Genomic DNA, 27,563 nt, shown 5'->3' with positions numbered 1-27,563 from the left:
CTGGTTTAAAAAGAAGAGATATACCTAGGTATACGTATGTAAGTATGAGAGATGGCCAGAGAACGTTATTGGATTACGTTTTAATTGATAGGCGCGGGAAAGAGAGATTTTTGGATATTAATGTGCTGAGAGGTGCAACTGGAGGGATGTCTTATCATTATCTTGTGGAGGCGAAGGTGAAGATTTGTAGAGGTTTTCAGAAAAGAAGAGAGAATGTTGGGGTGAAGAGACTGGTGAGAGTAAGTGAGCTTGGGAAGGAGACTTGTGTGAGGAAGTACCAGGAGAGACTGGTTGCAGAATGGAAGAAGGTGAGAGCAAATGACATAAGGGGAGTGGGGGAAGAATGGATGTATTTGAGGAAGCAGTGATGGCTTGCGCAAAAGATGCTTTTAGCATGAGAAGCGTGGGAGGTTGGCAGATTAGAAAGGGTAGTGAGTGGTGGGATGAAGAAGTAAGATTGTCAGTGAAAGAGAAGGGAGAGGCTTTTGGACGATTTTTGCAGGGAAATAGTGCAAATGAGTGGGATATGTATAAAAGAAAGAGGCAGGAGGTCTAGACAAAGGTGCAAGAGGTGAAAAAGAGGGAAAATGAAAGTTAGGCTGAGAGAGTACATTAGATTTTAGGGAGAATAAAAAGATGTTTTGGAAGGAGGTAAATAAAGTGCATAAGAGAACAAAAGGGAACATCGGTGAAGGGGGCTAATGGGGATGTGATAACAAGAAGCGATGAGAATGAGATGGAGTGAGTATTTAGAATTTTTTTTGAATGTGTTTGATGATAGAGTGGCAGATATAGGGTGTTTTGGACGAGGTGGTGTGCGATGGGAGAGGGTTAGGGAATATAATTTGATAAACAGAGAAGAGGTAGTAAAAGCTTTGCGGAAGATGAAAGCTGGCAAGGCAGCAGGTTTGGATGGTACTGCAGTGGAATTTATCAAAAATGGGGTGACTGTGTGGTTGACTGGTTGGTAAGGATATTTAATGTACGTATGACTCATGGTGAGGTGCCTGAGGATTGGCGGAATGCGTGCATAGTGCCATTGTACAAAGGCAAAGGGGACAAAGGTGTGTGCTCAAATTACAGAGGTGTACGTTTGTTGAGTATTCCTGGGAAATTATATGGGAGGGTATTGATTGAGAGGGTGAAGGCATGTACAGCGCATCAGATTGGGGAAGAGCAGTGTGGTTTCAGAAGTGGTAGAGGATGTGTGCATCAGGTGTTTGCTTTGAAGAATGTAAGTGAGAAATACTTAGAAAAGCAAATGGATTTATATGTAGCATTTATGGATCTGGAGAAGGCATATGATAGAGTTGATAGAGATGCTCTTTGGAAGGTATTAAGAATATATGGTGTGGGAGGCAAGTTGTTAGAAGCAGTGAAAAGTTTTTATCGAGGATGTAAGGCATGTCTGCGAGGGGGAAGAGAGGAAAGTAATTGGTTCTCAGTGAATGTCGGTTTGCGGTAGGGGTGGGTGATGTCTCCATGGTTGTTTAATTTGTTTATGGATGGGGTTGTTAGGGAGGTGAATGCAAGAGTTTTGGAGAGAGGGGCAAGTATGCAGTCTTTTGTGGATGAGAGAGCTTTGGAAATGAGTCAGTTATTGTTCACTGATGATACAGCGCTGGTGGCTGATTCGGTAAAAAACTGTAGAAGCTGGTGACTGAGTTTGGTAAAGTGTGTAAAAGAAGAAAGCTCAGAATAAATGTGAATAAGAGCAAGGTTATTAGGTACAGTAGGGTTGAGGGAGAAGTCAAGTGGGAGGTAAGTTTGAATGGAAAAAACTGGAGGAAGTGAAGTGTTTTAGAAATCTGGGAGTGGATTTGGCAGCGGATGAAACCATGGAAGCGGAAGTGAGTCATAGGATGGGGTGGTGTCGAAAGTTCTGGGAGCGTTGAAAAATGTGTGGAAGTCGAGCACATTATCTCGGAAAGCAAAAATGGGTATGTTTGAAGGAATAGTGGTTCCAACAATGTTAATTGGTTGCGAGGTGTGGGCTGTTGATAGAGTTGTGTGGAGGAGGGTGGATGTGCTGGAAATGAGATGTTTGAGGACAGTATGTGGTGTGAGGTGGTTTGATCGAGTAAGTAATGAAAGCGTAAGAGAGATGTGTGGTAATAAAAAGAGTGTGGTTGAGATAGGAGAAGAGGGTGTTTTGAAATGGTTTGATCACATGGAGAGAATGAGCGAGGAAAGATTGACAAGGAGGATATATGTGTCAGAGGTGGATGGAACAAGAAGTGGGAGACCAAATTGAAGGTGGAAAGATGGAGTGAAAAAGATCTTGAGCGATCGTGGGCTGAACATGCAGGAGAGTGAAATGCGTGCAAGGAATAGAGTGAATTGGAATGATGTGGTGTACTGGAGTCAACGTGCTGTCACTGGATTGAACCAGGGCATGTGAAGTGTCTGGGGTAAACCATGGAAAGTTTTGTGGGGCCTGAATGTGGAAAGGGAGCTGTGGTTTCGGTGCATTATACATGACAGCTAGAGACTAAGTGTGAACGAATGTGGCCTTTGTATGAATTATGTACATGTGTATATATGTATATGTCTGTGTGTGTATATATATATATATATATATATATATATATATATATATATATATATATATATATATATATATATATATATATATATATATATATATCTTTCCCCTTTTAGAAAGTCAAAATACAAGGAGGGGAGGGTTTCTGGCCCCCCCGCTCCCGTCCCCTTTAGTCGCCTTCTACGACACGTGAGGAATGTGTGGGAAGTATTCTTTCTCCCCTATCCCAAGAAAACCATGGAAAGTTCTGTGGGGCCTGGATGTGGAAAGGGAGCTGTGGTTTCGGTGCATTATTACTTGACAGCTAGAGACTGAGTGTGAACGAATGGGGCCTTTGTTGTCTTTTCCTAGCGCTACCTCGCACACATGAGGGGGGAGGGGGGTTGTTATTCCATGTGTGGCGAGGGGGCGATGGGAATGAATAAAGGCAGACATTATGAATTATGTACATGTGTAGATATGTATATGTCTGTGTGTGTATATATATGTGTACATTGAGATGTATAGGTATGTATATTTGAGTGGGTGGACGTGTATGTATATACATGTGTATGTGGGTGGGTTGGGCCATTTCTTTCGTCTGTTTCCTTTCGCTACCTCGCTAACGCGGGAGACAGCGACAAAGCAAAATAATAAATAAGTAAATATATATGTATGTATACGTTGAAATGTATAGGTATGTATATGTGCGTGTGTGGACGCGTATGTATATACATGTCTATGTGGGTGGGTTGGGACATTATTTCGTCTGTTTCCTTGTGCTACCTCGCTGACGCGGGAGACAGCGACAAAGTATGATAAATATAAGTATGAATATATATATATATATATATATATATATATATATATATATATATATATATATATATATATATATATATATATTATCCTTGGGGATAGGGGAGAAAGAATACTTCCCACATATTCCCTGCGTGTTGTGGAAGGCGACTAAAAGGGGAGGGAGCAGGTGGCTGGAAATCCTGCTCTCTCTTGTTTTTTTTTAATTTTCCAAAACAAGGAACAGAGAAGGGGGTCAGGTGAGGATATTCCCTTTAAGGCCCAGTTCTCTGTTCTTAACGCTACCTCGCTAACGCGGGAAATGGCAAATAGTAGTATGAATATATATATATATATATATATATATATATATATATATATATATATATATATATATATATATATACATGTGTGAGTTTGAATGGAGAAAAACTGGAGGAAGTGAAGTGTTTTAGATATCTGGGAGTGGATCTGGCAGCGGATGGAACCATGGAAGCGGAAGTGGATTATAGGGTGGGGGAGGGGGCGAAAATTCTGGGAGCCTTGAAGAATGTGTGGAAGTCGAGAACATTATCTCGGAAAGCAAATATGGGTATGTTTGAAGGAATAGTGGTTCCAACAATGTTGTATGGTTGCGAGGCGTGGGCTATGGATAGAGTTGTGCGCAGGAGGATGGATGTGCTGGAAATGAGATGTTTGAGGACAATGTGTGGTGTGAGGTGGTTTGATCGAGTAAGTAACGTAAGGGTAAGAGAGATGTGTGGAAATAACAAGAGCGTGGTTGAGAGAGCAGAAGAGGGTGTTTTGAAATGGTTTGGGCACATGGAGAGAATGAGTGAGGAAAGATTGACCAAGAGGATATATGTGTCGGAGGTGGAGGGAACGAGAAGAGGGAGACCAAATTGGAGGTGGAAAGATGGAGTGAAAAAGATTTTGTGTGATCGGGGCCTGAACATGCAGGAGGGTGAAAGGAGGGCAAGGAATAGAGTGAATTGGAGCGATGTGGTATACCGGGGTTGATGTGCTGTCAGTGGATTGAATCAGGGCATGTGAAGCGTCTGGGGTAAACCATGGAAAGCTGTGTAGGTATGTATATTTGCGTGTGTGGACGTATGTATATACATGTGTATGGGGGTGGGTTGGGCCATTTCTTTCGTCTGTTTCCTTGCGCTACCTCGCAAACGCGGGAGACAGCGGCAAAAAAAAAAAAAAAAATATATATATATATATATATATATATCCCTGGGGATAGGGGAGAAAGAATACTTCCCACGTATTCCCTGCGTGTCGTAGAAGGCGACTAAAAGGGAAGGGAGCGGGGGGCTGGAAATCCTCCCCTCTCGTTTTTTTTTTTTTTTTTTTTTTTTTTTTTTTTTTTCCAAAAGAAGGAACAGAGAAGAGGTCCAGATGAGGATATTCCCTCAAAGGCCCAGTCCTCTGTTCTTAACGCTACCTCGCTATCGCGGGAAATGGCGAATAGTATGAAAAAAAGAAAAAAAAAAAAAATATATATATATATATATATATATATATATATATATATATATATATATATATATATATATACACTATACTTTGTCGCTGTCTCCCGCATTAGCGGGGTAGCACAAGGAAACAGACGAAAAATTGGCCCAACCCACCTGCATACACATGTATATACATAAACGCCCACACACGAACATATGCATACCTTTACATTTCAACGTATACATACATTTACATACACAGACATATACCTATTTACACATGTACATATTCATACTTGCTGCCTTCATCCATTTACTGCGCCACACATGAAATGGCACCCTGTTCCCCCCGCGCGCATGCGAGTTAGTGCTAGGGAAAGATAACAAAGGCCACATTCGTTCACACTCAGTCTCTAGCTGTCATGTGTAATGCACGGAAACCACAGCTCCCTTTCCACATCCAGGCCCCACAAAACTTTCCATGGTTTACGCCAAACGCTTCATACACCCTGGTTCAATCCATTGATAGCACGTTGACCCCGGTATACCATATCGTCCCAATTCACTCTGTTCCTTGCATGCCTTTCACCCTCCTGTATGTTCAGGCCCCTATCGCTCAAAATCTTTCTCACTCCATCCTTCCACCTCCAATTTGGTTTCCCACTTCTCGTTCCCTCCACCTCTGACACACATATCCTCTTTTTCAATTCTTCCTCATTCTCTCTGTGTGACCAAACATTTCAATACACCCTCTTCTGCTCTCTCAACCACTCTCTTTTTATTACCACACATCTCTCTTACCCTTTCATTACTTACTCGATCAAACCACCTCACACCATATACTGTCCTCAAACATTTCATTTCCAACACATCCACCCTCCTCCCCACAACCCTATCTATAGCCCATGCCTCACAACTATATAGCATCATTAGAACCACTGTTCCTTCAAACATACCCATTTTTGCTCTCTGAGATAACATTCTAACCTTTCACACATTCTTCAATGCTCCCAGAACCTTCGCTTTCTCCCCACCTTGTGACTCACTTCCGTTTCCATGGTTCCATCTGCTGATAAATCCACTCCCAGATATCTAAAACACTTCACTTCCTCCAGTTTTTCTCCATCCAAACATACCTCCCAATTGACTTGTCCCTCAACGTTACTGAACCTAATACTAATAACCTTGCCCTTATTCACATTTACCAAACTCAGCCTCTTGCTTCTGCAGTTTCTCACCCGAATCAGCCACCAGCACTGTATCATCAGCGAACAACAACCGACTCACTTCCCAAGCCCTCTCATCCACAATAGACTGCATACTTGCCCCTCTCTCCAAATCTCTTGAATTCACCTCCTAACAACCCCATCCATAAGCAAATTAAACAACCATGGAGACATCATGCACCCCTGCCGCAAACCAATATTTACTAGAAACCAATCACTTTCCTTTCTTCCTTCTCATACACATGCCTTACATCCTCAATGAAAATATTTCACTACTTCTAGCAACTTACCTCCCACACCATATACTCTTAATACCTTCCACAGAGCATCTCTATCAATTCTATCATATTCCTTCTCCAGATCCATAAATGCTACATACAAATCCATCTGCTTTCCTAAGTATTTCTCACATACATTCTTCAAAGCATACACCTGATCCACACATCCTCTACCACTTCTAAAACCACACTGCTCTTCCCCAATCTGATGCTCTGTACATGCCTTCACCCTCTCAACCAATATCCTCCCATATAATTTCCCAGGAATACTCAACAAACTTATACCTTTGTACTTTCAGCACTCACCTTTATCCCCTTTGCCTTTATACACTGGCATTCCGCTAATCCTCAGGCACTTCACCATGAACCATTAATACATTGGATACTCTCACCAACCAGACAAGATCACAGTCACTTCCTTTTTTAATAAATTCCACTTCAATACCATCCAAACCCGCTGCCCTGCCGGCTTTCATCTCCCGCAAAGCTTTCACTACCTCTTCTCTGTTTACCACATAATTCTCCCTGATCCTCTCACTTCGCACACCACCTCAACCAAAACACCCTATATCTGCCACTCTATCATCAAACACATTCAACAAACCTGGAAAATGCTCACTCTGTCTTCTCACTTCACCACTACTTGTTGTTACCTCCCCATTAGCCCCCTTCACCGATGTTCCCATTTGTTCTCTTGTCTTTCGCACTATATTTACCTCCTTCCAAAACATCTTTTATTCTCCCTAAAATTTAATGATACTCTCTCACCCCAACTCTCATTTGCCCTCTTTTTCACCTCTTGCACCTTTCTCTTGACCTCCTGCCTCTTTCTTTTATACATCTCCCAGTCATTTGCACTATTTCCCTGCAAAAATCGTTCAAATGCCTCTCTCTTTCACTAGCAATCTTACTTCTTCATCCCACCGCTCACTACCCTTTCTACTCTGCCCACCTCCCGTGCTTCTCATGCCCCAGGCATCTTTTGTGCAAACCACTTCTGTTTCCCTAAATACTTCCTATTCCTCCTCCACTTCCCATATGTCATTTGCTCTCACCCCTTCCATTCTGCTCTCAATCTCTCCTGTACTTCCTCATAGAAGTCTCTTTCTAAGCTCACTTACTCTCACCACTCTCTTCCCCCAAACATTCTCTCTTCTTTTCTTAAAACCTCTACAAATCTTCACCTTCGCCTCCACATGATAATAATCAGACATCCCTCCAGTTGCCCCTCTTAGCACATTAACATCCAAAAGTCTTTCTTTCACACGCCTATCAATTAACACATAATCCAATAGCGCTCTCTGGCCATATCTCCTGTTTACATACGTATACTTATGTATATCTCTCTTTTAAACCAGGTATTCCCAATCACCAGTCCTTTTTCAGCACACAAATCGACAAGCTCTTCACCATTTTCATTTACAACACTGAACACCCCATGTATACCAATTATTCCCTCAACTGCCACATTACTCACCTTTGCATTCAAATCACCCAACACTATAACCCGGTCTCGTGCATCAAAACCACTAACACACTCATTCAGCTGCTCCCAAAACACTTGCCTCTCATGATCTTTCTTCTCATGCCCAGGTGCATATGCACCAATAATCACCCATCTCTCTCCATCAACTTTCAGTTTTACCCATATTAATCGAGAATTTACTTTCTTACATTCTATCACATACTTCCACAACTCCTGTTTCAGGAGTACTGCTACTCCTTCCCTTGCTCTTGTCCTCTCACTAACCCCTGACTTTACTCCCAAGACATTCCCAAACCACTCTTCCCCTTTACCCTTGAGCTTCGTTTCACTCAGAGCCAAAACATCCAGGTTCCTTTCCTCAAACATACTACCTATCTCTCCTTTTTTCACATCTTGGTTACATCCACACACATTTAGGCACCCCAATCTGAGCCTTCGAGGAGGATGAGCACTCCCCGCGTGACTCCTTCTTCTGTTTCCCATTTTAGAAAGTTAAAAAATACAAGGAGGGGAGGATTTCTGGCCCCCCGCTCCCGTCCCCTCTAGTCGCTTTCTACGACACGCGAGGAATGCGTGGGAAGTATTCTTTCACCCCTATCCCCTGGGATAATATACATATATATATATACACATACACACACATACACACACACACGCACATATACACACACACACACATACATATATATACATGTGAAAAATGTAAGAAACAATATATATATGGTGGTGGGAGTATGTCATACAGTGTAAGAAAGTAAATTCTAGATTGATATGGGTAAAACTGAAAGTGGATGGAGAGAGATGGGTGATTATTGGTGCATATGCACCTGGGCTTGAGAAGAAAGATCATGAGAGGCAAGTGTTTTGGGAGCAGCTGAGTGAGTGTGTTAGTCGTTTTGATACACGAGACCGGGTTGTAGTGATGGGTGATTTGAATGCAAAGGTGAGTAATGTGGCAGTTGAGGGAGTAATTGGTGTACATGAGGTGTTCAGTGTTGTAAATGGAAATGGTGAAGAGCTTGTAGGTTTATGTGCTGAAAAAGGACTGGTGATTGGGATTGCCTGGTTTAAAAAGAAGAGATATACCTAGGTATACGTATGTAAGTATGAGAGATGGCCAGAGAACGTTATTGGATTACGTTTTAATTGATAGGCGCGGGAAAGAGAGATTTTTGGATATTAATGTGCTGAGAGGTGCAACTGGAGGGATGTCTTATCATTATCTTGTGGAGGCGAAGGTGAAGATTTGTAGAGGTTTTCAGAAAAGAAGAGAGAATGTTGGGGTGAAGAGACTGGTGAGAGTAAGTGAGCTTGGGAAGGAGACTTGTGTGAGGAAGTACCAGGAGAGACTGGTTGCAGAATGGAAGAAGGTGAGAGCAAATGACATAAGGGGAGTGGGGGAAGAATGGATGTATTTGAGGAAGCAGTGATGGCTTGCGCAAAAGATGCTTTTAGCATGAGAAGCGTGGGAGGTGGGCAGATTAGAAAGGGTAGTGAGTGGTGGGATGAAGAAGTAAGATTGTCAGTGAAAGAGAAGGGAGAGGCTTTTGGACGATTTTTGCAGGGAAATAGTGCAAATGAGTGGGATATGTATAAAAGAAAGAGGCAGGAGGTCTAGACAAAGGTGCAAGAGGTGAAAAAGAGGGAAAATGAAAGTTAGGCTGAGAGAGTACATTAGATTTTAGGGAGAATAAAAAGATGTTTTGGAAGGAGGTAAATAAAGTGCATAAGAGAACAAAAGGGAACATCGGTGAAGGGGGCTAATGGGGATGTGATAACAAGAAGCGATGAGAATGAGATGGAGTGAGTATTTAGAATTTTTTTGAATGTGTTTGATGATAGAGTGGCAGATATAGGGTGTTTTGGACGAGGTGGTGTGCGATGGGAGAGGGTTAGGGAATATGATTTGATAAACAGAGAAGAGGTAGTAAAAGCTTTGCGGAAGATGAAAGCTGGCAAGGCAGCAGGTTTGGATGGTACTGCAGTGGAATTTATCAAAAATGGGGTGACTGTGTGGTTGACTGGTTGGTAAGGATATTTAATGTACGTATGACTCATGGTGAGGTGCCTGAGGATTGGCGGAATGCGTGCATAGTGCCATTGTACAAAGGCAAAGGGGACAAAGGTGTGTGCTCAAATTACAGAGGTGTACGTTTGTTGAGTATTCCTGGGAAATTATATGGGAGGGTATTGATTGAGAGGGTGAAGGCATGTACAGCGCATCAGATTGGGGAAGAGCAGTGTGGTTTCAGAAGTGGTAGAGGATGTGTGCATCAGGTGTTTGCTTTGAAGAATGTAAGTGAGAAATACTTAGAAAAGCAAATGGATTTATATGTAGCATTTATGGATCTGGAGAAGGCATATGATAGAGTTGATAGAGATGCTCTTTGGAAGGTATTAAGAATATATGGTGTGGGAGGCAAGTTGTTAGAAGCAGTGAAAAGTTTTTATCGAGGATGTAAGGCATGTCTGCGAGGGGGAAGAGAGGAAAGTAATTGGTTCTCAGTGAATGTCGGTTTGCGGTAGGGGTGGGTGATGTCTCCATGGTTGTTTAATTTGTTTATGGATGGGGTTGTTAGGGAGGTGAATGCAAGAGTTTTGGAGAGAGGGGCAAGTATGCAGTCTTTTGTGGATGAGAGAGCTTTGGAAATGAGTCAGTTATTGTTCACTGATGATACAGCGCTGGTGGCTGATTCGGTAAAAAACTGTAGAAGCTGGTGACTGAGTTTGGTAAAGTGTGTAAAAGAAGAAAGCTCAGAATAAATGTGAATAAGAGCAAGGTTATTAGGTACAGTAGGGTTGAGGGAGAAGTCAAGTGGGAGGTAAGTTTGAATGGAAAAAACTGGAGGAAGTGAAGTGTTTTAGAAATCTGGGAGTGGATTTGGCAGCGGATGAAACCATGGAAGCGGAAGTGAGTCATAGGATGGGGTGGTGTCGAAAGTTCTGGGAGCGTTGAAAAATGTGTGGAAGTCGAGCACATTATCTCGGAAAGCAAAAATGGGTATGTTTGAAGGAATAGTGGTTCCAACAATGTTAATTGGTTGCGAGGTGTGGGCTGTTGATAGAGTTGTGTGGAGGAGGGTGGATGTGCTGGAAATGAGATGTTTGAGGACAGTATGTGGTGTGAGGTGGTTTGATCGAGTAAGTAATGAAAGCGTAAGAGAGATGTGTGGTAATAAAAAGAGTGTGGTTGAGATAGGAGAAGAGGGTGTTTTGAAATGGTTTGATCACATGGAGAGAATGAGCGAGGAAAGATTGACAAGGAGGATATATGTGTCAGAGGTGGATGGAACAAGAAGTGGGAGACCAAATTGAAGGTGGAAAGATGGAGTGAAAAAGATCTTGAGCGATCGTGGGCTGAACATGCAGGAGAGTGAAATGCGTGCAAGGAATAGAGTGAATTGGAATGATGTGGTGTACTGGAGTCAACGTGCTGTCACTGGATTGAACCAGGGCATGTGAAGTGTCTGGGGTAAACCATGGAAAGTTTTGTGGGGCCTGAATGTGGAAAGGGAGCTGTGGTTTCGGTGCATTATACATGACAGCTAGAGACTAAGTGTGAACGAATGTGGCCTTTGTATGAATTATGTACATGTGTATATATGTATATGTCTGTGTGTGTATATATATATATATATATATATATATATATATATATATATATATATATATATATATATATATATATATATATATATATATATATCTTTCCCCTTTTAGAAAGTCAAAATACAAGGAGGGGAGGGTTTCTGGCCCCCCCGCTCCCGTCCCCTTTAGTCGCCTTCTACGACACGTGAGGAATGTGTGGGAAGTATTCTTTCTCCCCTATCCCAAGAAAACCATGGAAAGTTCTGTGGGGCCTGGATGTGGAAAGGGAGCTGTGGTTTCGGTGCATTATTACTTGACAGCTAGAGACAGTGTGAACGAATGGGGCCTTTGTTGTCTTTTCCTAGCGCTACCTCGCACACATGAGGGGGGAGGGGGGTTGTTATTCCATGTGTGGCGAGGGGGCGATGGGAATGAATAAAGGCAGACATTATGAATTATGTACATGTGTAGATATGTATATGTCTGTGTGTGTATATATATGTGTACATTGAGATGTATAGGTATGTATATTTGAGTGGGTGGACGTGTATGTATATACATGTGTATGTGGGTGGGTTGGGCCATTTCTTTCGTCTGTTTCCTTTCGCTACCTCGCTAACGCGGGAGACAGCGACAAAGCAAAATAATAAATAAATAAATATATATGTATGTATACGTTGAAATGTATAGGTATGTATATGTGCGTGTGTGGACGCGTATGTATATACATGTCTATGTGGGTGGGTTGGGACATTATTTCGTCTGTTTCCTTGTGCTACCTCGCTGACGCGGGAGACAGCGACAAAGTATGATAAATATAAGTATGAATATATATATATATATATATATATATATATATATATATATATATATATATATATATATATATATATATATATTATCCTTGGGGATAGGGGAGAAAGAATACTTCCCACATATTCCCTGCGTGTTGTGGAAGGCGACTAAAAGGGGAGGGAGCAGGTGGCTGGAAATCCTGCTCTCTCTTGTTTTTTTTTAATTTTCCAAAACAAGGAACAGAGAAGGGGGTCAGGTGAGGATATTCCCTTTAAGGCCCAGTTCTCTGTTCTTAACGCTACCTCGCTAACGCGGGAAATGGCAAATAGTAGTATGAATATATATATATATATATATATATATATATATATATATATATATATATATATATATATATACATGTGTGAGTTTGAATGGAGAAAAACTGGAGGAAGTGAAGTGTTTTAGATATCTGGGAGTGGATCTGGCAGCGGATGGAACCATGGAAGCGGAAGTGGATTATAGGGTGGGGGAGGGGGCGAAAATTCTGGGAGCCTTGAAGAATGTGTGGAAGTCGAGAACATTATCTCGGAAAGCAAATATGGGTATGTTTGAAGGAATAGTGGTTCCAACAATGTTGTATGGTTGCGAGGCGTGGGCTATGGATAGAGTTGTGCGCAGGAGGATGGATGTGCTGGAAATGAGATGTTTGAGGACAATGTGTGGTGTGAGGTGGTTTGATCGAGTAAGTAACGTAAGGGTAAGAGAGATGTGTGGAAATAACAAGAGCGTGGTTGAGAGAGCAGAAGAGGGTGTTTTGAAATGGTTTGGGCACATGGAGAGAATGAGTGAGGAAAGATTGACCAAGAGGATATATGTGTCGGAGGTGGAGGGAACGAGAAGAGGGAGACCAAATTGGAGGTGGAAAGATGGAGTGAAAAAGATTTTGTGTGATCGGGGCCTGAACATGCAGGAGGGTGAAAGGAGGGCAAGGAATAGAGTGAATTGGAGCGATGTGGTATACCGGGGTTGATGTGCTGTCAGTGGATTGAATCAGGGCATGTGAAGCGTCTGGGGTAAACCATGGAAAGCTGTGTAGGTATGTATATTTGCGTGTGTGGACGTATGTATATACATGTGTATGGGGGTGGGTTGGGCCATTTCTTTCGTCTGTTTCCTTGCGCTACCTCGCAAACGCGGGAGACAGCGGCAAAAAAAAAAAAAAAATATATATATATATATATATATATATCCCTGGGGATAGGGGAGAAAGAATACTTCCCACGTATTCCCTGCGTGTCGTAGAAGGCGACTAAAAGGGAAGGGAGCGGGGGGCTGGAAATCCTCCCCTCTCCTTTTTTTTTTTTTTTTTTTTTTTTTTTTTTTTTTTCCAAAAGAAGGAACAGAGAAGAGGTCCAGATGAGGATATTCCCTCAAAGGCCCAGTCCTCTGTTCTTAACGCTACCTCGCTATCGCGGGAAATGGCGAATAGTATGAAAAAAAGAAAAAAAAAAAAAAAATATATATATATATATATATATATATATATATATATATATATATATATATATATATATATACACTATACTTTGTCGCTGTCTCCCGCATTAGCGGGGTAGCACAAGGAAACAGACGAAAAATTGGCCCAACCCACCTGCATACACATGTATATACATAAACGCCCACACACGAACATATGCATACCTTTACATTTCAACGTATACATACATTTACATACACAGACATATACCTATTTACACATGTACATATTCATACTTGCTGCCTTCATCCATTTACTGCGCCACACATGAAATGGCACCCTGTTCCCCCCGCGCGCATGCGAGTTAGTGCTAGGGAAAGATAACAAAGGCCACATTCGTTCACACTCAGTCTCTAGCTGTCATGTGTAATGCACGGAAACCACAGCTCCCTTTCCACATCCAGGCCCCACAAAACTTTCCATGGTTTACGCCAAACGCTTCATACACCCTGGTTCAATCCATTGATAGCACGTTGACCCCGGTATACCATATCGTCCCAATTCACTCTGTTCCTTGCATGCCTTTCACCCTCCTGTATGTTCAGGCCCCTATCGCTCAAAATCTTTCTCACTCCATCCTTCCACCTCCAATTTGGTTTCCCACTTCTCGTTCCCTCCACCTCTGACACACATATCCTCTTTTTCAATTCTTCCTCATTCTCTCTGTGTGACCAAACATTTCAATACACCCTCTTCTGCTCTCTCAACCACTCTCTTTTTATTACCACACATCTCTCTTACCCTTTCATTACTTACTCGATCAAACCACCTCACACCATATACTGTCCTCAAACATTTCATTTCCAACACATCCACCCTCCTCCCCACAACCCTATCTATAGCCCATGCCTCACAACTATATAGCATCATTAGAACCACTGTTCCTTCAAACATACCCATTTTTGCTCTCTGAGATAACATTCTAACCTTTCACACATTCTTCAATGCTCCCAGAACCTTCGCTTTCTCCCCACCTTGTGACTCACTTCCGTTTCCATGGTTCCATCTGCTGATAAATCCACTCCCAGATATCTAAAACACTTCACTTCCTCCAGTTTTTCTCCATCCAAACATACCTCCCAATTGACTTGTCCCTCAACGTTACTGAACCTAATACTAATAACCTTGCCCTTATTCACATTTACCAAACTCAGCCTCTTGCTTCTGCAGTTTCTCACCCGAATCAGCCACCAGCACTGTATCATCAGCGAACAACAACCGACTCACTTCCCAAGCCCTCTCATCCACAATAGACTGCATACTTGCCCCTCTCTCCAAATCTCTTGAATTCACCTCCTAACAACCCCATCCATAAGCAAATTAAACAACCATGGAGACATCATGCACCCCTGCCGCAAACCAATATTTACTAGAAACCAATCACTTTCCTTTCTTCCTTCTCATACACATGCCTTACATCCTCAATGAAAATATTTCACTACTTCTAGCAACTTACCTCCCACACCATATACTCTTAATACCTTCCACAGAGCATCTCTATCAATTCTATCATATTCCTTCTCCAGATCCATAAATGCTACATACAAATCCATCTGCTTTCCTAAGTATTTCTCACATACATTCTTCAAAGCATACACCTGATCCACACATCCTCTACCACTTCTAAAACCACACTGCTCTTCCCCAATCTGATGCTCTGTACATGCCTTCACCCTCTCAACCAATATCCTCCCATATAATTTCCCAGGAATACTCAACAAACTTATACCTTTGTACTTTCAGCACTCACCTTTATCCCCTTTGCCTTTATACACTGGCATTCCGCTAATCCTCAGGCACTTCACCATGAACCATTAATACATTGGATACTCTCACCAACCAGACAAGATCACAGTCACTTCCTTTTTTAATAAATTCCACTTCAATACCATCCAAACCCGCTGCCCTGCCGGCTTTCATCTCCCGCAAAGCTTTCACTACCTCTTCTCTGTTTACCACATAATTCTCCCTGATCCTCTCACTTCGCACACCACCTCAACCAAAACACCCTATATCTGCCACTCTATCATCAAACACATTCAACAAACCTGGAAAATGCTCACTCTGTCTTCTCACTTCACCACTACTTGTTGTTACCTCCCCATTAGCCCCCTTCACCGATGTTCCCATTTGTTCTCTTGTCTTTCGCACTATATTTACCTCCTTCCAAAACATCTTTTATTCTCCCTAAAATTTAATGATACTCTCTCACCCCAACTCTCATTTGCCCTCTTTTTCACCTCTTGCACCTTTCTCTTGACCTCCTGCCTCTTTCTTTTATACATCTCCCAGTCATTTGCACTATTTCCCTGCAAAAATCGTTCAAATGCCTCTCTCTTTCACTAGCAATCTTACTTCTTCATCCCACCGCTCACTACCCTTTCTACTCTGCCCACCTCCCGTGCTTCTCATGCCCCAGGCATCTTTTGTGCAAACCACTTCTGTTTCCCTAAATACTTCCTATTCCTCCTCCACTTCCCATATGTCATTTGCTCTCACCCCTTCCATTCTGCTCTCAATCTCTCCTGTTACTTCCTCATAGAAGTCTCTTTTCTAAGCTCACTTACTCTCACCACTCTCTTCCCCCAAACATTCTCTCTTCTTTTCTTAAAACCTCTACAAATCTTCACCTTCGCCTCCACATGATAATAATCAGACATCCCTCCAGTTGCCCCTCTTAGCACATTAACATCCAAAAGTCTTTCTTTCACACGCCTATCAATTAACACATAATCCAATAGCGCTCTCTGGCCATATCTCCTGTTTACATACGTATACTTATGTATATCTCTCTTTTAAACCAGGTATTCCCAATCACCAGTCCTTTTTCAGCACACAAATCGACAAGCTCTTCACCATTTCCATTTATTTTATTTATCATACGTCGTCGCTGTCTCCAGCGTTAGGGAGGTAGCGCAAGGAAACAGATGGAAGAATGGCCCAACCCACCCACATACACATGTATATACTTAAACGCCCACTCACGCACATATACATACTTATACATTTCAACATATACATACACAGACATATACATATATACACATGTACATATTCATATTTGCTGCCTTCATCCATTCTCGTCGCCACCGTGCCACACATGAAATGGCACCCACCTTCTCCCCGCGTGTGTGTGGTAGTGCTTGGAAAAGACAACTAAGGCCACATTCATTCACACTCAGTCTCTAGCTGTCATGTGTAATGCATGGAAACCATAGCTCCCTTTCCACATCCAGGCCTCACAAAACTTTCCATGGTTTACCCCAGGCACTTCACACGCCCTGGTTCAATCCATTGACAGCACATCAACCCCAGTATACCACATCATTCCAATTCACTCTATTCCTTGCACGTCTTTCACCCCCATGTATGTTCAGGCCCTAATCACTCAAAATCTTTTTCACTCCATCCTTCCACCTCCGACTTGGTCTCCCACTTCTCGTTCTCTCTACCTCTGACACATATAACTCTTTGTCAATCTATCCTCACTCATTCTCTCAATGTGACCAAACTATTTCAATACGCTCTCTTCTACTCTCTCAACCATACTCTTTTTAGTACCACACATCTCTCTCACCTTTTTATTACTTACTCGATCAAACCACCTCACACCACATATTGTCCGTAAATATTTCATTTCCAACACCTCCACCCTCCTCCACAACCCTATCTATAGCCCATGCCTCTCAATCATATAACCATATTTGTTATTCTTAAACGCTGTTTCCTGCATCAGCGAGGTAGTGCCAGGAAACAGGTGAAGAATGGCCACTCATATACACATATACATACATAAACTCCTATACATACATACTCGCATATATGCATATGTATACATATCAGTATATACATACATATACATACACAGACATATACATATATACACATGTACTTATTCATACTTGCTTTCCTTCATCCATTCCTGTCGCTACCCTGCCACACAGGAAATAGCGTCGCTTCCCCTTGCCTGAAAATGCAGGAGGGTGAAAGGCATGCACAGGATGGAGTGAATTGGAATGATATGGTATATAGGGGTTGACTATCTGTCATTGAACTGAACCAGGGTATGTAAAGCATCAGGAAGAACTATGGAAAGGTCTGTGAGGCCAGTTGTGGTCTTGTTGCATACCTGACAGCTAGAGAGAATGTATGTGAATGAATATGGCATTTCTTTATCTGACCCTGGTGATACTGTGATGATGTGGTCAATGGCCAATGATACAGCTCTAGTGGCTGATTAAGTGAGAAACTACAGAAGTTGGTGACTGACTTTGGAAAAGTGTGTGAAAAGAGAAAGTTGAGAGTAAATGTGAATAAAAGCAAGGTTACTAGATTTAGTAGAGTTAAGGGATGTAAGTTTGAAAGGAGAAAAATTGGAAGAAGTGAAGTGTTTTAGATAACTGGGAGTGGATTTTGCAGCGAATGGAACATGGAAGCGGAAATGAATCATAGGGTGGGGGAGGGGCCAAGGTTCTGGGAGCGATGAAGAATGTGTGGAAGGAATGTTATCTCGGAGAGCAAAAATGGTTATGTTTGAAGGAATAGTAATTCCAACAATGTTATATGGTTGCAAGGTATGGGCTATAGATAAGGTTGTACAAAGGAGGATGGATGTGTTGGAAATGAAATGTTTGAGGACAGTATATGGTGTGAGGTGGTTTGATTGAGTAAGTAATGAAAGGGTGAGTGAGATGTGTGGAAATATAAAGAGTTTGGTTAAATGAGCAGAAGAGGGTTAGTTGAAGTGGGTTGGATATATGGAGAGAATGAGTGAAGAAAGATTGACAAAAAGGATATATGTCAGAGGTGGAGGAAACGAGAAGAAGTGGGAGACCAAATTGGAGGTGGAGGGATGAAGTGAAAAAGATTTTGAGCCATTGGAGCCTGAACATACAGGAGGGTGTGAGGCATGCAAGGAATAAAATGAACTGGAATGATGTTGTTTACCAGGGATGACATGCTGTCATTGGACTGAACCAGGGCATGAAGTGTCTAGGGTAAAATATGGAAAGGTCTGTAGGGCCTGGATGTGGATAGGGAGCTGTGATTTTGGTGCATTACACATGACAGTTAGAGACTGAGTGTGAACGAATGTGGCCTTTTTGTCTGTTTTCCTGGTGCTACCTAGCTGAATGTATGTATATGGGCATATGTGGGCATTTATGTAAGTATAGATGTATATGAGTGGACGGGCCATTCTCGTCTGTTTCCAGGCACTACCCTGCTGATGCAGGAAACAGCAGTTAAGTATAATAGGATAAATAAGTTATGAATAGCATTTATATGGACTTCCCACACAAATAAGCCAACATCTGCAAAATTTCTCACGATCAATATATTATGTTTTCTTCCCGAACGTATATCTTTGACCCTGTTGTGAGTCAAAAACTATGATTCAGTTCAGGATAAAGTTGTTTGTTTAATTCGCTGAGAGCATCCAACTTCATGGCCTTATTTCGAACCTTCAGATTAGCTCAGAGTATGGGCATATGGGAGCCCTCAAACCTACACTTTATAACATTGTGCTGGCATGATCTGTAGACAAGCATTTTGTGGGTGTGTTTCTTGTATCACCGTCATAATTATCCAGATTGTTTTTCTCTTTAGCCTTAGGATAACAGATTCTGATCCTTTTATGCATCTACTTTAGAAAGAATACAGCATCCATTTGCCTTTTGGTATGGAATCTCTTGCAACAATTAGGACTCGTCAACTGCTTGATGGCCTAATTCGTCAAAACTATTAGTTTCAACTCTGTCACTCATATAGTGATACCAGTAACCATACTCCTGAATACTGCAAAATTATTCCCTATAATTTGTTCCTTTCATCAACCTTGTTAACGTTAATACTGATGTCACTCTCCATTTCATGTGCATTTACTCAACCTCAGTTTTTCAAACTTTTGCACTTGCCACATTTCTATCCGGTGGCACAGATCTTCTTTCCTTTAACTTCCCATACATTACACAAAAGGTAAACTCCCAGAAATATATCACTCAGACAGTAAATTCATTGATGAGTTGTATCTCATAAAGAGATCAGTCAAAATAAGGAGTTGGAGCCATTTTGGTGATAATTAACTTGTGTAAAACTGTCTGAATGGCCTTGATGGAGCTAAGGACAGTGTGTCTTCACTCTAAGAGGGCTGGGTGACTACCCCTGACAAAATCCTTGCAAATATATCAAATATCTTAACTGTATATGTGAAAAGATTTGAGGCGTAAGATACAACATCCATATCTTTATCAGCTGTACATCACCCACATCCAAGCACTTATAGACATTGATCATGAATGGCATTTAACGATTATGCAAATCTTTATAACCCCCAACACATACAAATACCTTTTATTTTTTCTTACATATTTTTGATATAAGAAGATAAAAGGGGCCTGTTTCTAATGTGTAATTACCTGTTAGTACTGTACTGGGAGGGAGTTTTACATATCCCTAACTTTTTCTATAGATATACAACTTTTTCAGTTTCTCTATGCCGTCCATATGTACTGCATCCTTGTTCGGTTTGTTTCATTCATCTTCCACTCCCATACTATAAATGTACCTCTTTATATAACGTGCAGCAAGTTTCTTGCTTGATTTATTGTTATGTCCTTTGATTGTTCAGACCAACCTCTGTCAAGAATCCCTTCCCTGTCTAAGTCATCAGTTTGGTCTAGAATCTTAAGGTTGTGATCAGGCTACCCCTCACTTTCATGGGAGGCAAATTTAAGCTTCTAGCTTTTTCCTGTGACTTGGCTTTCTTAATTCAGGTACTGTCTTTATTGCCTCTTTGGACCTTTACTAGCTTTTTGTGCTCCTTTAGGTGCAGTGACCAAACTTGAGAGGCATATATTCTAGATATGGCCTTACATAGGATATTGGAGAGAGTAGGTCACTAATTCAGCAACATTCACTTGGGTGATTAGTAGACTGTATAGGGTCCTCTGAGACCTAATATTGTAAACATTTTCCTCAGAGCCTAAGAAGCCCGCTACAACAGTGGTTAGCAATGAGGTCCGTGATGCCTGGGAGAAGGAACGTGAACAGCTCTACCTCAACCTTGACGAGAAGGATGAGGAGATCAATCAACAGAGCCAGCTGGCAGAAAAGCTCAAGGAACAGATGCTTGAACAGGAAGAGGTATGTTTGATCTGTTTTTTGAATGTGAAATGTTATTGATAAGTCTTTTCTTTCTTTTCTTTCAAACTATTCGCCATTTCCCGCATTAGCGAGGTAGTGTTAAGAACAGAGGACTGGGCCGTTGAGGGAATACCCTCACCTGGCCAAATTCTCTGTTCCTTCTTTTGGAAAATTAAAAAAAAATGAGAGGGGAGGATTTTCAGCCCCCTGCTCCCTAAGTACTTGTGTTATTATTCCGCACAGGGGGATATGTGATAGCTGTTTGAAATGACAGTAAAAGATATGGGAAGCGAAAGAATACCTTTATCATTTTGCCTCGTTAATGCCATAATGTAAACTGGCACTTACCATATTTGTTACAGCATTATCTTGTATGCCTACATTGTTTCGAAATAGATCAGCCAGCACATAGGAGCACAACTCAGAAAGGTTGTTGTGGACAAGATATTTATGAGTCATTGGTGTGTATTTTCTCCCTTTGCACTGAAATGAATTAGCAGACTGGTACTGTATACAGCCCATGCAGTCACTACCTCAAATTAAGAAAGCACTTCATTAATCATTGCATAACAAGCTTTCAAATTGCAATTAATGCATTACAACAGCTTGTAGCTCATCATATGTCTGTCATCCACCAAGGTTCAGCAGACTTAATGTATTCAGTCTAATCTCAACATTCTGATGTTTGTCCATGAGTTTGTATCCATTACTATAATTGAAATAAGAATGATCTAGCCTTAGATAGCCACTTAGCTCAAGATAGTCAAAGCTTTTGATAATTTCGAGTATGCCTGTATGAAATTTTCTCTAAATCTTCCCATATAGAAGTTGATAAAGCTAAGTTTGTGACACCAGATTTCATGGGATTTGCTTCACAGTTTGAGAATTATCTTGGTATCTTGCTGCTTTGCATCCTGTGTGTTGTCTTTCCTTTTTAATGGATGACATTGATAACTGAAGACTGTATTCAATGAGTGGATGCACCTGTGACTGAAAGCAGTATTAGAGATGTGGATGCACCAGTGAGGATTAGTGTCTTAGAAATGAATTAGAATATCTACCTTGGAAGCCTAGATTTTTGTTTTCAGTGTCTTTCACTGAATCATCACACCACTTGTATGGCTTTAGGTTATCAGGCATTATTCTAACTACTTTTGTCATTTTTTTACATTATGTAACTTGGCACATTTCATTCTGTGATTTTTCCATTCCTTTTCAATGCTGAATTAGATATCTGTTATTTTCAATAATATATTCCATCTGCCAATTTTTAGCCCAGTCTATCTGTTTGTATGGTACCTTGTAACTGTAGACATCCCTTTTCTGTTGTGTTTTTTTCTTGGTTCATTGCCATCTGTGAATTTTGGTATTTTACAGCATAGACCAATATTAGTATCACTGAGGCAGAAAGAAATTTAGAACCAAGGCTTATACTTGTGGCACACCCCTTGTTACATCTAACTAGGTGTGACTGTTAATTACTAATTTTTTTTTTTGGCCATATAACCAATCTTCTAACCACCAAGGTATATCCCCATCTATTCTTTATTTTCATATTTGATCACTATTTTCTGCATTAGCAAGATGGCACCAGAAACAGATGAATATTGGCTGCATTTGCTCACTTCCATTCTCTAGCTGTCATGTGTAATGCACTGAAACCACAGCTCCTTATCCTCAACTAGGCCCCACAGACCTTTCATGGTTTACCCCTGCCATTCATGTGTTGTGGTTCAGTTCATTGACAACATATTGACCCCTTTATACCACATCATTGAAATTAATTCTGTACTGTGCACACCTTTCACTCGAGCATGTTCAGGCCCTGTTTACTTGAACTCTTTTTCAGTCCTTCCCTCCACCTCCAGTTTGGTCTCCCTGTTCTTCTTGTTCCCTCCACTTCCGGTGCATGTATCTTCTTTCTTATAACCTTTCCTTCATCATCCTGTCCATATGTCCAAACCATTTCACCACAACCTCTTCAAATTTCTCAACCACACTCTTTTTATTAACACATCTCTCTTACCTTTTCATTACTTACTTGATCAAACCATTTCATTTTCAACTCATCCATCCTCCTCTATACACCCTCATCTATAGCCCCTTGTCTCACATCCTTATGATATTGCTGGGACTACTATACCGTCAAATATACTCATTTTTGCCCTACTAGATAACAAACTCTTTCCACACATTCTTCAGTTCTCCAAGAGCCTTTGCTCCCTCATCTACCTTATGTTTTGCTTCCACTTCCATGGTTGTGTTCACTGCTATTTCTAATCCCAGATATCTAAAATACTTCTTTTCTTCCAGTTTTTTATCCATTCAAATTCACAATCCAGGTAAACTGTCCCTTAACCCTGCTAAAACTAATATCTTGCTTTTACTTATAGTTACTCTTAAAGTCTTCCTTTCATACACTCCCCAAACTTTCATCAGCTTCTGCAGTTTCTCACTCGAATCTGCCACCAGTGCTGTATCATCAGCAAACAGCTATTAACTCACTTTCCAGGCTCCCTCTTTCCCAACAGACTGCACACTTACCCATCTCTCCAAAACTATTGCATTTACCTCCCTCACCAGCCCATCCATAAGCAAATTAAACAGCCATGATAACATCTCACACCACTGTCGTAGAATAATTTTCACTTGGAACCACTCGCCCTCCACTCTTCTTACACACATCTTACATCCTCGATAAAAACTTTTCGCTGCTTGTAGCAGCTTTCCTCCCATACCATACGTTCTTAAGACCTTCCAAAAAAACATCCTGTTAACCCTGTCATTTTCTTTCTCTGTGTTGAAGGGTCCAGTCACATACAAAAGTCCACAATAAGGCCAGGCCTTGATTGAAATTTAGAGGAAATTATGAAAGGTTAGAAGAGACAAAGGGGAATTATTTGTGAATTTTTGAGGAAGTGTTAGTCCTGTCTTTTAAAAAGAGTCAGGTCTTAGTTATTTGGAAAGATGTGGGAAGGAGGAGTTTCAAAGCTTCAAGGGGAAGGGAAAGAAACACTTGTCAAAATGGCCCTCCCTTGAGTGTCCAATGGCTCTGCAGTAATCATGTGATGCAGCATCTTGCCGAGTATTGCATATTGGTGGTGGCACACAAACAGTCAGCTCTTGTGAGCAAAAAAAACCAAAGTAGTACCTATAGAAGAGGGAAAGTGAACCAGCATTGCAGCCTAGGTCAAGGGGGTTAAGTTTGGAAGTTAGCCTGGGACAGTTTATAGGTCGGACTGCTTTCCACTGGACTCTGTCAAGTAAGGATGCAGAGCTAGAACCACCCCAGATGTGAAAGCAGTACTCCATACAAGGATGAATCAGTCCTTTGTATAGACAGAGCAAATGTTCAAAAGAAAAAAAGTTTTGGCTTCTAATCAGCAGGACACCCACTTAGAAAGACATCTCTTCTCATAATGTGAGGTTTCTAAGAAAGAGTGGATGTTACAGTAATACCAAGTATGATCATTGAGTCGAGGTGGAATTACAGAATTGCCAAAGGAGAGGCAAGAGTTGTCAAGAGTTCCCAACAGAGAGATGGTCAGAAACTGGGTCGCGGAGGCATGAAACATAACTAGGTTACATCTCCTCCACTGAGATATTCTGTGCAAGTCTGAGTTTATTGAAGAAGCTGTGTCAAGGTGAGATGCAGATCATGCCTTGAATTATTTGTGGAAGAGAGGAAATCATTGAAAAAAAGTAGAAAAAAAGTAGGGGACAGGACAGAATCTTGTGGAACACCACTGTTGTTGGAGATAAGGGATAGGCTGATCCAACAACACAATCACCCCCTTTTGCAATAGATTCAACTACAATACTATGCACTTCCACCACATTGCTGCATTTCATCTTCCACAAGGCTTTCACCACCTCTTCTCTTTTCACCAAACTACTCTCCCTAACTATAACTTCGCGCACCATCCCAATCTAAACACTACATCTTCTATCATCAAAACACATTTCACAATCCTTCAAAATACTTACTCCATCTCCTCACTCCATCACTACCTGTCATCACTTCCCCTTTAGCTCCCTTCACCTATGTCCCCATTTGTTCTCTTGTCTTTTGCACATTTTTATTTCATTCCAAAACATCTTTTTATTCTCCTTAAAGTTTAATCATGCTCTCTCACCCTGACTCTCTCACTCTTTCAATCCCTGCACCTTCCTCTTGACCTCTTGCTGCTTACTTTTATACATCTCCCAATCATTTGCACTCCTTCCTTGTAAGTATCATCCAAACACCTCTCTTTCCTCTTTCACTAGCAACTTAATTTCTTCATCCCACCAATCACTACTCCTTTAATCAGCCCACCTCCAACATTTTGCACACCATTTGCATCTCTTCCACATGCCATCAATGCTTCCCTAAATAAATACCTCCCATTACTCACCCACTCCCCTCATTTCATTTGCTCTTACCTTTTGCCATTTTACACTTGATCTCTCCTGGTATTTCTTCTCAAAAGTCTCTTTCCAAGCTCATGTACTCTCACCACTCTTCTCCCTAACATTGTCTCCTCTTTTTCAAAAACCTCTACAAATTTTCTGCCTTGCCTCCACAATATAGTGATCACACATCCCACCAGCTGCCCCTCTCAGCACATTTACATCCAAAATTCTCTCTTTTACATGCCTATCAATAAATATGTAATCTAATGATGCCCACTGACCATCTATCCTACTCACATATGTATACTTGTCTTCCATCACCAGTCTTTTTCAGCAAGCTCTTCACCATTTCCATTCATAACACCGTTATGGGTTGTTAGGGATGGGGTTGTTAGGGAGGTAAATACAAGAGTTTTGGAAAGAGGGGCAAGTATGCAGTCTGTTATGGATGAGAGAGCTTGGGAAGTGAGTCAATTGTTGTTCGCTGATGATACAGCGCTGTTGGCTGATTCGTGTGCCAAACTGCAGAAGCTGGTGACTGAATTTGGTAAAGTTTGTGAAAGAAGAAAGCTGAGATTAAATGTAAATAAGAGCAAGGTTATTAGTTACAGTAGGGTTGAGGGACAAGTCAATTGGGAGGTAAGTTTGAATGGAGAAAAACTGGAGGAAGTGAAGTGTTCTAAATATCTGGAAGTGGATCTGGCAGCGGATGGAACCATGGAAGCGGAAGTGAATCATAGGGTGGGGGAGGAGGGCGAAAGTTCTGGGAGCGTTGAAGAACGTGTGGAAGTCGAGAACATTATCTTGGAAAGCAAAAATGGGTATGTTTGAAGGAATGGTGGTTCCAACAATGTTAATTGGTTGCGAGGCGTGGGCTATAGATAGAGTTGTGCGGAGGAGGGTGGATGTGCTGGAAATGAGATGTTTGAGGACAATATGTGGTGTGAGGTGGTTTGATCAAGTAAGTAATAATAGAGTAAGAGAGATTTTTTTTTTTTTTTGTGAGAAGGAGATGGAGTGAGTATTTTGAAGGTTTGTTGAATGTGTTTGATGATAGAGTGGCAGATATAGGGTGTTTTGGTCGAGGTGGTGTGCAAAGTGAGAGGGTTAGGGAAGATGATTTGGTAAACAGAGAAGAGGTAGTAGAAGCTTTGCGGAAGATGTAAGCCGGCAAGGCAGCAGGTTTGGATGGTATTGCAGTGGAATTTATTAAAAAAGGGGGTGACTGTATTGTTGACTGGTTGGTAAGGTTATTTAATGTATGTATGACTCATGGTGAGGTGCCTGAGGATTGGCGGAATGCATGCATAGTGCCATTGTACAAAGGCAAAGGGGATAAGAGTGAGTGCTCAAATTACAGAGGTATAAGTTTGTTGAGTATTCCTGGTAAATTATATGGGAGGATATTGATTGAGAGGGTGAAGGCATGTACAGAGCATCAGATTGGGGAAGAGCAGTGTGGTTTCAGAAGTGGTAGAGGATGTGTGGATCAGGTGTTTGCTTTGAAGAATGTATGTGAGAAATACTTAGAAAAGCAAATGGATTTGTATGTAGCATTTATGGATCTGGAGAAGGCATATGATAGAGTTGATAGAGATGCTCTGTGGAAGGTATTAAGAATATATGGTGTGGGAGGCAAGTTGTTAGAAGCAGTGAAAAGTTTTTATCGAGGATGTAAGGCATGTGTACGTGTAGGAAGAGAGGAAAGTGATTGGTTCTCAGTGAATGTAGGTTTGCGGCAGGGGTGTGTGATGTCTCCATGGTTGTTTAATTTGTTTATGGATGGGGTTGTTAGGGAGGTGAATGCAAGAGTTTTGGAAAGAGGGGCAAGTATGAAGTCTGTTGGGGATGAGAGAGCTTGGGAAGTGAGTCAGTTGTTGTTCGCTGATGATACAGCGCTGGTGGCTGATTCATGTGAGAAACTGCAGAAGCTGGTGACTGAGTTTGGTAGAGTGTGTGAAAGAAGAAAGTTAAGAGTAAATGTGAATAAGAGCAAGGTTATCAGGTACAGTAGGGTTGAGGGTCAAGTCAATTGGGAGGTGAGTTTGAATGGAGAAAAACTGGAGGAAGTGAAGTGTTTTAGATATCTGGGAGTGGATCTGGCAGCGGATGTAACCATGGAAGCAGATGTGGATCATAGGGTGGGGGAGGGGGCGAAAATTCTGGGAGCCTTGAAGAATGTGTGGAAGTCGAGAACATTATCTCGGAAAGCAAAAATGAGTATGTTTGAAGGAATAGTGGTTCCAACAATGTTATATGGTTGCGAGACGTGGGCTATGGATAGAGTTGTGCGCAGGAGGATGGATGTGCTGGAAGTGAGATGTTCGAGGACAATATGTGGTGTG

General features: G+C 41.5%; 1 protein-coding gene across 3 annotated transcripts in view; it reads left to right on the top strand.

Annotated features, from left to right (window-relative positions):
* LOC139765906 (kinesin heavy chain-like) overlaps positions 1-27,563 on the top strand; it is a 909,514-nt gene that overhangs the window by 652,228 nt on the left and 229,723 nt on the right. For all 3 annotated transcript variants that reach the window (XM_071693874.1, XM_071693867.1, XM_071693860.1), the window contains exon 11: positions 20,660-20,823. In XM_071693874.1, the coding sequence (XP_071549975.1) occupies positions 20,660-20,823 (164 nt within the window). The remainder of the gene's footprint in view (positions 1-20,659; positions 20,824-27,563) is intronic.

The sequence above is a fragment of the Panulirus ornatus genome, chromosome 4, assembly GCF_036320965.1.
Source record: "Panulirus ornatus isolate Po-2019 chromosome 4, ASM3632096v1, whole genome shotgun sequence".
Classification (NCBI taxonomy): Eukaryota; Metazoa; Arthropoda; class Malacostraca; order Decapoda; family Palinuridae; genus Panulirus; species Panulirus ornatus.
The sequence above is the reverse complement of the archived record's forward strand: the minus strand, read 5'-3'. Positions and strand labels throughout refer to the sequence as shown.